This window comes from Solanum dulcamara, chromosome 8 (assembly GCF_947179165.1).
Source record: "Solanum dulcamara chromosome 8, daSolDulc1.2, whole genome shotgun sequence".
In the NCBI taxonomy this organism is placed as follows: Eukaryota; Viridiplantae; Streptophyta; class Magnoliopsida; order Solanales; family Solanaceae; genus Solanum; species Solanum dulcamara.
The window spans coordinates 56,056,783-56,067,895 of NC_077244.1; the positions used below are offsets into that span (position 1 = coordinate 56,056,783).

General features: G+C 37.5%; 2 protein-coding genes across 11 annotated transcripts; both read right to left on the reverse strand.

Annotated features, from left to right (window-relative positions):
- Window positions 1–180: 180 nt before the first annotated feature.
- LOC129900459 (probable splicing factor 3A subunit 1) lies at window positions 181–4,979 on the reverse strand. Of its 5 annotated transcripts, XM_055975439.1 has the most exons (6): window positions 4,803–4,979; window positions 2,164–4,322; window positions 1,745–2,044; window positions 1,234–1,304; window positions 1,022–1,100; window positions 181–926 (listed from the first exon to the last, which is right to left on the reverse strand). In XM_055975439.1, exons 2-3 carry the CDS (start codon window positions 4,312–4,314, stop codon window positions 1,775–1,777), a joined length of 2,421 nt encoding a protein of 806 aa, XP_055831414.1. In that variant the 5' UTR covers window positions 4,315–4,322; window positions 4,803–4,979; the 3' UTR covers window positions 181–926; window positions 1,022–1,100; window positions 1,234–1,304; window positions 1,745–1,774. The 5 variants fall into 5 exon arrangements, with proteins under 5 accessions (XP_055831414.1, XP_055831413.1, XP_055831412.1 ...); XM_055975438.1 differs by having other exon boundaries at window positions 1,022–1,304; XM_055975437.1 differs by having other exon boundaries at window positions 1,022–1,573.
- Window positions 4,980–5,781: 802 nt separating this feature from the next.
- On the reverse strand, window positions 5,782–10,087 carry LOC129901201 (uncharacterized). 6 transcript variants are annotated; one of them, XM_055976325.1, is made up of 4 exons: window positions 9,865–10,082; window positions 8,946–9,497; window positions 7,314–7,382; window positions 5,782–6,229 (listed from the first exon to the last, which is right to left on the reverse strand). In XM_055976325.1, exons 2-3 carry the CDS (start codon window positions 9,475–9,477, stop codon window positions 7,354–7,356), a joined length of 561 nt encoding a protein of 186 aa, XP_055832300.1. In that variant the 5' UTR covers window positions 9,478–9,497; window positions 9,865–10,082; the 3' UTR covers window positions 5,782–6,229; window positions 7,314–7,353. The 6 variants fall into 6 exon arrangements, with proteins under 6 accessions (XP_055832300.1, XP_055832302.1, XP_055832301.1 ...); XM_055976327.1 differs by having other exon boundaries at window positions 5,982–5,996; XM_055976326.1 differs by lacking the exon at window positions 5,782–6,229 and adding an exon at window positions 6,370–6,539.
- Window positions 10,088–11,113: the final 1,026 nt, after the last annotated feature.

An 11,113-nucleotide genomic window follows, 5' to 3' on the forward strand; every position in this document is an offset into this window, starting at 1 on the left:
TTTCACATACGGTAGCGTTCTTGCTTTATACGAATTTAAAACCCTTCGCTGAAATGAAATACGTATTCACCAACTTCAACAAGTTGGTTGATTATGAGAGCTTATAAAATTCTTTCATACGCAAAAATGTCATGAATATTGAAAAGGATCGAGTTAGTACTGTTCAAGGCATAAGGGACATAATGACTAAACGTCTTCCTCGATCAACTAACAGATGGGAAAATTCTTACACAAGCTATGAAGAACCCCACCCTCGATCACCCTAATGAAGTACATATTCACCATCTTGGTCTTTATTTTTTCCTCTACTTTTACGACCCCTCTGATCCCTTCTCACTAAATCATACATAATCAAATAGTTGGAAGTAGGGAGCACTCTACTACAACCACAAGTGGTGTATACACCCCATCCTGCAACACATGAAGCCTCCCACTTTTCAAAAGAACGTGAAACCTACATGGACAATGCTGTCTATTCTCTCAGTGATTATCCAATTCAGGAAAACCCAAGCAGACGCCTCCATACTTCATCGCACCCATCACGGTCTGTGGATGTGCCAAAAACTTCTGCTTACTAGGGAAAGCTGTATAGATAGAAACACATGGCCAGAACATTATCTCATAGAAAGCAGCTTCTTAAAGTATGTCCATCACATTCCTAACTGTGAAATGTCACTAGTACTATCATCATCAGTTGAAAGTACAGTTAAGATCAATAGAACCCATAAAAACAGGGTGGTGCAAAGCTACAAACAGCACAAAAGCACAAGCATAATAAGCGCTACAAAACCAATTCCCTGAAGAATCATAAACAAATGAATACTAATGACAGCAAATATTGGCCAGAAAATAAGGAATTCCCAAAGATCACATATGAAGCATGTATCAATCATCAATCTGCAACCTCCTCCAAAAGCCAGGGCAAACTGCAAAAAGTAAAGTGTTGAATCTTTGGTATCTGTCAACAGGTTCTCACCAAACAATAAAACTAACACACCAATGAAAAGAGCTTGAACTCTACCTGCTTTTGGTATCGAGATAGAACCTCATAAAGCAACCGACAAATACAGCATACATCACAACCCCTAACAGAGGTAAAGCTGTGTTGATAAAATAAAGGCATCAGAGAAACCTTGCCACTTTCTCCATACAGCAGACTCCACCGAAACAAATGAAAAGAATGAAGCTACATATGACTTGAACAAAGGGGCACAAGTGCCCCCAAAAACGCACCACAAAAGAGGCAGGTGTGCTTGGACAAGCGTCTCCCACCACGACAAGCACATCTTCTACAGAAATAGGTCCTAAATCCACAGAAGAATTTCAGATATTAATTGCTAAGGAAAGCCTCTAAAATTATAAGGAATATCAGAAAAGTTCTAATCCAAGAATGGGCCTTGGACTCAGAAGATACAACAAAATAACAACTGAGCTCTAGTTAGAGAGTGGAGCAACTGCACATGTTAAGACAAACACAAATTAGTAAACATAAACACAACCCACAACCATCTTATAGACATAGAACTAGTAAACTTCCTGTTGTCCTCATGGAAGATCGCCAAGATGCCAAAATCTGTAGTAGATACCCACAACCATCAGCTTGAAAGATAAAGTTGATTAAATTGCAGAAAGATAAACTATAAGTACAAGACCAATATAATCTCCGAAATAACATGAAAGAAGTATGGAGAATTCTTTAAATTCATCACAAGGATTAGATATGCCGAATAGTTGCAAAATAAACCTTTGAAGGCCATGTCAAATAACTCCCCATTCATCTCTTTCTCCCACCACGTTCTCTCAGAGAGAGACTGAATGTTTCTCCAGAAACAACATTATAGTATGCAAGAGACAAGTTGTCCTTGAGAAAACCAGCCTTTCCACTCAGCTTTTGTTTGTTTGCAGGAAGCTGGATCTCCCCAGAAATCTTCTCTTTTAGACTGGCTATGGTTTCGGACAGAGATTGCACTGTGATTTCCAGAACTTGTCCTTTGAGATTCCCTTCGTCGGTATTCGGCACAGATACATTGATCCTTGCAGGTCCCTGCAATACAACCCAGCAGGAAATAAAATTTCCATGGATGTAAAAACATGAGACAGACAATTTTGTCTTTTTTTTTTTTTTTTTTTTTGGGGGGGGGGGGGGGGGGGCGCTATCCCTACCGAGTGCTGAGCCAAAAACTGGTCTTCAGGAATGAGAACAGACTCATCAAGCTTTTGCCTCTTCGGCTCTGGCTCTTCAGGGAGAGGAGGGGCTTCCTCCGGTGGAGGAGGTGGCATCATTCCTTGGGGCATAGGAGGAGGCGGGACCATAGACATTCCGGGCTGGGACATCGGGTGGGGAACAAAGGGCTGAGGTGTTCCCAAAGGTGTAAACTGTGATCCAGGAGGTGGTGGAATAGGAAGGCTGTGCGAATTCATAGCCATTGATGGAGGCATTGGGGGACGATTGACCATGAGGTTTTGCTGACCTGGCATTTGTGGCATGTGAGGAGGTGGGGGACGAACCTGAGGAATCATGTTTACCATAGGAGGTCGAGGTGGAGGCGGAGCAGCAACCCCAGCACTGGTGGGAGTGGAATACTGGACTGTATTAGGAGGCCTAGGAATATTCAGCGCAAGCCCAGGAGGTGGAGGTAGTGGCCTGATAGATGGAAGACCGGGCCTGGGAGGTGGAGCCGCCTGCGGACCAGGAAGGTTTCTTGCATCATTTGCAGCATCATTCTGATCCTCTGCATTGTTCTGAGACATTGCTTGGCTTGCAGTGCGACCAATGCTACCTGTGTGACCATCCCATATGACCTGCTTCGGCTCTTCCATTTTTTTCTCAATCTCAGCCTTGACCGCATTTGAAACTTCTTCTTCCGTAGTGCCAAATATATCCGGACGGGTTCGTGCAAGCCCAACAATGTTCCTAGAAATCTCATCATCTTGTGCAAGAGTCGTTTCCTTAATCTTCGCAAACATCCTTTCCTTCTGTTCCTTGTACTTCGGATCGATGAGAGAGATCCTCATATGTTCAGACATCTCATTAATAGGTATCAGCTCACCAGTTATAGGAGAGACAACATACTTAGTCGGGTCCCTTTCTGCCGGGATCCTATCTTCAGGCCTCTTCCAGTTCTTCACAATCCGCATTGGTGGATCATTTTCTTCTGAAATTGCCATGGTTTCAGCATTCTTGACACCACCATTCTCTTCAAGAGTCGCAGCTCGCATACCTTCTTCAACTAGCTGCACCTCTTCTTCATCCATCTCCATTTCCACCTCCTTTCCAGGCTCAACATATTCCTCTTCCTCCAATGTAGGCATCTTGCTCCTCCTTATAACCTCCTCAAGGGTCATAGGTGGAGGTAAATCCTGATCCTCATCGTCGGCAAAATCTATTGTCTCAACAACAACAAAATCATGCCAATCAATCATAGACATCTGCAACCTCTCCTGTTCTATCTCATCTTCAGCTTTCTGTCTAGCCTGCTCCTGTGATCTTTCCCATTCCAACCGATGCAGACATCGCTCTAGGACTGTTGTCATGTCAGAAGCACTCTTCTGCAGCTTATCCGTCAAGCCTTTAGGAGGCATCAGAACTTTCGAATACGCATCCGCAAGTGAAGTAAAAAACATGAACATGCTGTGAGTAGGCTTTAGAAAATGAAATTGGGGATTATTTATCTCTCTGCTTGTCAACCCTGTTAAGAAAGACTTCCCATTTCTGGCCACAAATTGTGATGTAAGCTTAATGATATCCAGTTCTTCACCTGCGATCCCTTCAGGAAGTCGAACAGTATATTGCTCTGCCTCAGGTGGCTCAAGAACCTTTCTGACAGGTCTAAATTGAGCTGACAGATCAGGTTTTGCAGTTGCCTCAGCACCATTGGCGGTAGGTGGAGCAGGGGTTGCTTCTTTGTCTTCTGGCTGAGTCAGTTTCTCTCCAGAAGCCTGATTCTGTGCGCGAGCTTCAGCCAAACGGTGCTGATAATAGGCATGGTAAGGATCAGAAGCATTCAGGAAGTTGAATTTTGCATTGCCAGCGTTATTTAGAACAATCCTCTTCTCAAATTCCGGACCATTCTTTGCCACAAACTGTGAAGTCTTGTCAACAATACTCCTAATATCTGGAGGGGGATAAATGATACCAATAGTTCTCGTATGTGTTGCAACAGATGTTGGAACCTTGTCCTCATTGTTTTCCTCTTCATTCTCTTCCATCTTAACATCCTTTGGTTCCTCTACTACCTGAGCTAGAGGTGTTGGTCCCAGATTCCCATCCAATGGGGGCGCCGGAAGGGGCAATATGGGCGTGGTGCCTAACATTTCGATTCCTGCAAGTTGCAGCAAATTCCATTTTGAAAAAAAACAATCATTCCTCTATGGCAGATAACCTTGAGCACAACTAATTGAAATTATAAAAAAAAATAATAATAATAACCCCAAATAAATGCTTCTATCTTCATTTTTTTTTCCCCAGGCAAATCCAATGAACATGCTCTCCACTTCAGTTGTCATTCAAGCAATTGGAGCCCAGAAAAATACTTAAACCTCAACTTATTCAAGCAAGAAAGCCCAATAAAATGCTGATAGTTTCATTTCATTTCATTTCAAATGAGAAAAGACAGGGAAATTAACTTAAATAGTCGTCCGCCCAAAAAAGTAGCCAACAGATGTTGTGTATATTTGCTAGCAGCGGTAAGTATTTTTCGCTGAACATCCAAATGTGTAATCAACCTAATCTTAGCGCACCAAAAAAATGCGAAAATAACACTTAATTACATATTACAAGAAGCAAATGAAAAGAAATTTACCTTCTTAGCAACAAGCTGGTAATGAAAAATCAATATATGGAGTAGACAACCAGATCCTTCTCTGTTCAAAATCGGCCGGAAATTTCTGCCCGATACGATAATTACCGTCGACGAGAGTGATAAGGATTTTGCAGAGAAACGAAGCGCTTAAGGTTCTAAAATATGACGGAACCTTCTCGCCGACCATGTATGACCCGGAATTGTATGAAGGCCCACAGTTAAAATCTGTGGGCTGTGGCCCATAATTTTCCGCAACAACATCATTTAAGAAGCCCGTTTGGATTGGCTTTAAGTTGGTCAAAACCAACTTAAAGTCCCTTTTTAGCTTTTGGACGTGTTTGCCTAATGCTGACTTTAAGCCATAAAGTTCTTAAAGTCAGTCAAAAATGAAAAGTTAGGATTCCTAACTTTTTTTTCCCAAAGTGCTTAAAGTCATTTTCTTTGACCATGGAAATTACTTTTATCTCTTATATTTTAACTAAATTCTTAAACTACCTTTTTTTATTCTTTTAACCCTAAAATTCACATCATAAGCACTTTTATCCAAACACTCAACTGCTTATTTATAAAAATAACTTTCAGCACTTCATACATAAAAGTTACTTTTTTTAAGTCAATCCAAACGGGCTCAAGATCCAATCTCTTTTTAAATTTTAGACAAACTTTTCTTTCTTAAAAAAGATCCTTAGTCTCTAAGATTAATTAAAGTATGATGTTTGTAGATATGAAAAATGAGTTTAAATCAAGTGGATATTATTAAAAATTTTGAAAAGATTTACAAATCATTATTATTGCAAGTTTGAAGAAATAGGTCTTGGAATTTTTCAAAAGACAGTCATTTGATTTTTCTCCTCACAACCATCAACTCAAGAGCTCGACAATTTGTTCTTTGACTTGATGAACGCCTAAACTTGTTGATTGAATTTAATCGTGGATGTAGATCCAAACTTTGAATATGAATGTGAAGGTAGCTATTGATACTTCTTAATCTCCACTAGATGGGAAGCCTTCTTAATATTCGGAAGACTTATGGATCACCATCAGAGAGAAAGCTTCTTCATGTATGTATTTTTGTGATCTTTTGATGGTCACTTTTTGGTGTAATGGAAACCTTGATACATAGTTGTGGAATGGAGGAATCATGATGGGGAAAAACACTGAATTGATTGATCCGCACTAGTCATTCACTGAAACCTGCTAAAACCTTGAAAATAAGTCTACCAAATACACTTTGATTCACAGGCTTTTCAAGCATGTGAGACATGCTACTAAACATCCAAGAAGGAAACTAGAATAAGTAGAGGCAGGCATTACTTAGGTTGTCCCAGCAAAACATCCAGCAATCAGTCAATTTGCATGTCTGTGTTAGACTACAATCCATAAAAACTTTGATGCAAGTCATGCTGCAAACACAAGAATAGCGCAACCTAAAGAGAGAATTGTCGTGAGCAAGATGAACAAAGATCCTAACAAACAATATTACCAAAGACAAAAAAATTAGTTTATGCACAATATGCAAAGACCACCATGTTGTTAAGCACTTGCAAACAACAAATATGTGTCTGAAATTCAAAGTATGGCAGCCTGAAATCCTTAAGGATATCCACAACTATTCCAAGAATGATTTAAATATCTCATTTACTGCCTTCTCAGACCTACAATCCACTTCTAAAATTGTAACTTCCTGGATTAAGTTTGACTCTAACGTATAAGCCAAACAGCTTGCTCTCTCATCAACTGCAATTGTGCAACATATATATCAGGAACTACTCCAGAATAAGAAAAGTGATCGTCATTATCTCAGAGATTGACCGAAATGGAAGAAATCTGTCAGTCAATATATATTTTAGGTCCTTAATTGATGTCCGGTAAAACTAGAAAGAATTCCATAACCATTATATTAGGATCTTTCAAGTCTGAGCACACCAGTACAGGTGTAAAACAAGCTAAACTTCAAAGATCAACACTTTTTTTAACAACAACAATCTCAGAGTACCTCTAAATATAGGGCACCACTCATTTTATTAGACATAAGTAAAACTACACAAAGAGGCAAAACAAACACTACATGCTATTAACAAAACAAATTATGGGCCTTATTTTTCAATACTACTGAGATCAAGTTTCTAATGTGTTCGTTAAATGCAAAGGAAGTTAGTATATGCTACAAATTTAAATTTGAAAGTTCTCTACTATGAAAATAAGAGCTTCACAAATTCAAAAATGCAGTAGACAGCAGTATACGTTTGAGCAAGATGCTCTGTGATCAATCTAGTGTTTCCAAAGCATAGTCCAAGGTCACATTGGCCTACGACATTTTCATAGTAGTTTAGTGAAAAAATGACAAAATTAGTCCCTTATGTATAGGGGTTTGTTTTAAATAATCTTTTAAACATACACTTGCAGTTTTACTGTTTTACTCCTTTATGTTTTGTAGAGCGGGTTCCTGGGAAGCATGTGAACTGTTTAGACTGAAGAAACCATCGGGAAAATATTTCTTTCAATTGATACCTTATAAAGAACCCCGGAAAACCAGCCGAAGCAGACCAGATCAGCACCAGAGAAAACCAGCACCATAGGCTGACAACAAAATAAAAAACAGATAATTGAGAGAAGAGAAGTATGTCTCGGTTTCTCTAATTTAAACAGTTCAAACATACATTTGTGCGTTTTAAATATAACGGAGACCAAAATTGCACAGTTTTAGTAGGGTAGTACCAAGGATTGCCCTCTTGTTAAAGATGAGAAGGTGAAGTAAATGCAAAAGAGGTAGATCAGCTAACATTGGAAAGGCAAAGGAATTTCTCAGTTGTTTCATGTCATAGGAGTTAAACAAGGATCTGGAAATCAATATCACTTGCCTTGGAGTCAGACATGGAAAAGTAAAGCCCCATATTAAGTAGCATGTTTAATCTTGTGGCTTCTTAAACAAGATGTTTGCCTAACCCAATGCAATCTACTGAGAAAGGTGTGATAATATTTAGCAGATGGTATTTGTGTAATAAGGAGGCCATAAACTGCACAATAGCTAGACAACTCTAGAACTTATTCAATATGCCATTTGTAATGCTTAAAACAGATTGGGGGATTAGAAAATCACTAAAAAGAACATGGATCACACTGCCTGCTTGCATCTGCAGGATCTTTTGGGGAGAAAGGAACTCTAGGTGTTTAAAGAGAATCCTGTACCAGCTGTTAAAGTTTCAGATTTTTGGCTTTTTGGTTCAAACATTCAAGATGTAAAGGATGAAGACCGCATGCTAGACTACATCAATTCACTATAGGAATAGGTTTTATGGTACAAATGGGATCCCTCTTTTTGTATAGGGGAATCCCAGATTATGTAATAACAAGCACTGTCTTAGTGTTTGGTGGTTTTCATTTACAAAATGTGGTAAACATAAAGGACTAAATTTCGCCAGTGTGTACTTAAAGGACTATATGAAACCTTCTGCCTCATGTTTTTCCAAATGTTATCTGCTTTACCAACCATACAAAACTGGTAGCTTCTGTACTTTCCTCACATGATTCAATCCTATTAAATTAAACAAGCACCAGAATATCTTACAATCTAAAGAAAGCACGTAATCTTTGAGACTTGAAAATTAAAAGGTGTACCCATTAATGTCAAAGTCGACATTATTAAACACAAGCAAAGTTTATATTCAACATCATTTAACACAAGCAAATTTACCTCACATGATTCAAGCTTGCTAAACTTAACAAGAACTAAAATATACTGCATTCGAATGAAAGAAACCACATTAAAGACTTATAACGTAGAACACATAAGCCAAGACCATGTTCAAGGTTTACAAGATAGAACACATAAGCAAATAATGTCTCAATGGTAATAGAGGTCCACCAGAGATTTTCCATTGATAAGAAGAAAATAAGCTTGTTATTATCAACAACACTGACATATGAGATCAAAATCTCAATTGCAAGTACGAACACTAAGAAAAGAATCAGAAATGACTTCAATATTTCATCAAAGCAGATTACCATTTAGCAACGATAACAGCACTCTTAACCATCTATATCAGGTTCTACAACAGAAACTATGTAGGAAACGGAAGGTAAAAGCCTAAACTAAAATCAACACAATTACATGTCCGAAGCCTCATGGTTCAACTGTATTACCAAGCACAAAAGAAAATGCTTCACGAACTGGTGGATACTCGACAAGTGCAATTTCCATAGCATATCCAGCAACAGGTAATTTCAGATCCCTCAAAACAGAGAATGCCTCGCCCATACGAGTTTTAGGCACTTCATCAGCTACTGGGCAATAAGGAATCCATGTATCAGGACGATGCTCCTCTGCAATCTCAATTCCCTCCTTTTTCATAGCATCAAACAGTTGTGAGTGGAACTGAAGGAGAGACAAAGTTGGAGTTGGGGCAAGAAATAGAACATTGTCGTCACTTGGGAGGCTTCCAATTGAACCAAAGGACAGAGGCAACGATTCTTGCTTGGATGAAAAATTCTTTACAATGTTCTCAAGCTTTGATGGATCAAAAAAGGGACTCGAGAAGAGGGTAATGTGAGGTCTAGATTCAATCTCAATAAGCTGAGTGCTAATCTGGCGTCGAGCCAATACATTCCAGGCTTTCAGCACCTGGTTTTCCAGTGCAGGATCAAAGTAGAGCTCAATAGCGTAGCCTTGCGACATTGCCTCTATCAAGATTCAGACTAAACACAAAGATAAATCAAGAAATCACTAAAAATAAACATAATCAAAAACTTTCACAAAGTCCCACCAAAAACCAGTAAAAAGGAAGACCCCAATGGTACACTATAAGCAGAATTAAAGAAAACGAATGATGCTAGTAATTTCTGACAAAGCAACAACGTATAATATCACTTACAGTAAAGTAAAACTATCTGATACTAAAACCCACAAAATGAATTGGGATCTCATACACAGAACAAGAAATAATGAAGAGAGGTACACTTAAAAAGTAAATCCACAAAGAAAAGAATCATGAAACTTAAAAATATCATGAAAAAGATTGAAACCCTAATGAAACCACCTAATTAGCTGAAAATTAAGACATACCCAGTTGAAAGAAGAGGCAGAAGGACCGGAAATGCAACAAATGATGAACAAATGAATCGCACCAGAACAGTAGCAGAAATGCAAAGAGTAGACCAAAGAGGAGGGGATAAAGAAAAGATTCTTGGGAGTAAAGAGGAACAATTTTTTTCTTGAAAATATTTGGGCTACAAGTCTCCAATTTTGTCAATAGAAAAAGTTGAAATTTTGTTTAATTGACCATACAATAGTGAAAGAAAAATTCTTTTGTGGTAAGACTTATTTTTCCAACACCAAAGAAACAAAAAGTAGACGGTCAGAAAAGAAAAATGAAGTATATTCGGTGAAGTTACAAATTAGATTTAAAGGTTTTTTTATGTTTGGGTTGTTCTTTCGTAGAAAAACAGGAAGTAGTTTTTTATAAAAATGAGTAATATGATTTTTTTTTAATTACTGAAAGTAGAAAAAAAACAAGTATGGTAAATGATATTTCAAGTTGATTGTCTTCTCTCCATATAAATCAACAGTTTGAATATTTACGTTTATTTTTATATTATTTTGCTAGATTATATATCAATAAATATTCTTGGAATATTTTTTAATTTTCGTACTTACCAAACCACATGCCTCATTTATATTTATTTAAATTAACACAAATATCTTAATACTAAAATTTACATTAAGATTTAGATGTTAAATCTGAATATTAAGATGTATTACAATTTGAATTATAAATAAGTAAGATAGATTGTTTTCAACATCAAGATATATAAATTTATTTTTTAAGAAAAATTCAATAAATATTATATTAATCTAATATTATACTAATAAAATAATTTTAAAAAAAATTATATGACTGTTGATGATGGTTATGACTAGTGATAATAATTGTAGGTATCGATTGAAGATAGTATTGACTAATGATAATGTTATGAGTAAAATTAGTGATGATGATAATCGTTACTATAGTAGTTAATGGTGGTCGTTTGTGACGACGAATAGGTGTTGCCGTGTTGACAGGATTAAAAAAAACGCTATTCAAATTGTCCATGTTTTCACACTGGTCATTTTTTAAAGATGTAAATACTCGACCCTTTGATGACCTCCTTTATCTAAGCAAAAAATTCAGCTTCGAAACTCGGTGAATAATAAATTCACTCCTCCGAAACAAATAAGTTTATTCTTTCGCTATTGGTGGGTAAGAAGCACCAATTTTTTATCAACCCCTTGCGACAGGGGACTCTACATCTTTTTTGTTTAAAATAATACAGAA

What these genes read in the sequence shown, in the direction of transcription:
- LOC129900459 (XM_055975439.1), bottom strand. Translation starts at nt 4,314, where the DNA reads ATGTTAGGCACCACGCCCATATTGCCCCTTCCGGCGCCCCCATTGGAT. An exon ending in AGTTTTTGGCTCAGCACTCG is followed by an intron (nt 2,045 to 2,163) that starts GTAGGGATAGCG and finishes GTTGTATTGCAG; the next exon opens with GGACCTGCAAGGATCAATGT.
- LOC129901201 (XM_055976324.1), bottom strand. Translation starts at nt 9,477, where the DNA reads ATGTCGCAAGGCTACGCTATTGAGCTCTACTTTGATCCTGCACTGGAA. An exon ending in AGCATTTTCTTTTGTGCTTG is followed by an intron (nt 8,338 to 8,945) that starts GTAATACAGTTG and finishes TTAATTTAATAG; the next exon opens with GATTGAATCATGTGAGGAAA.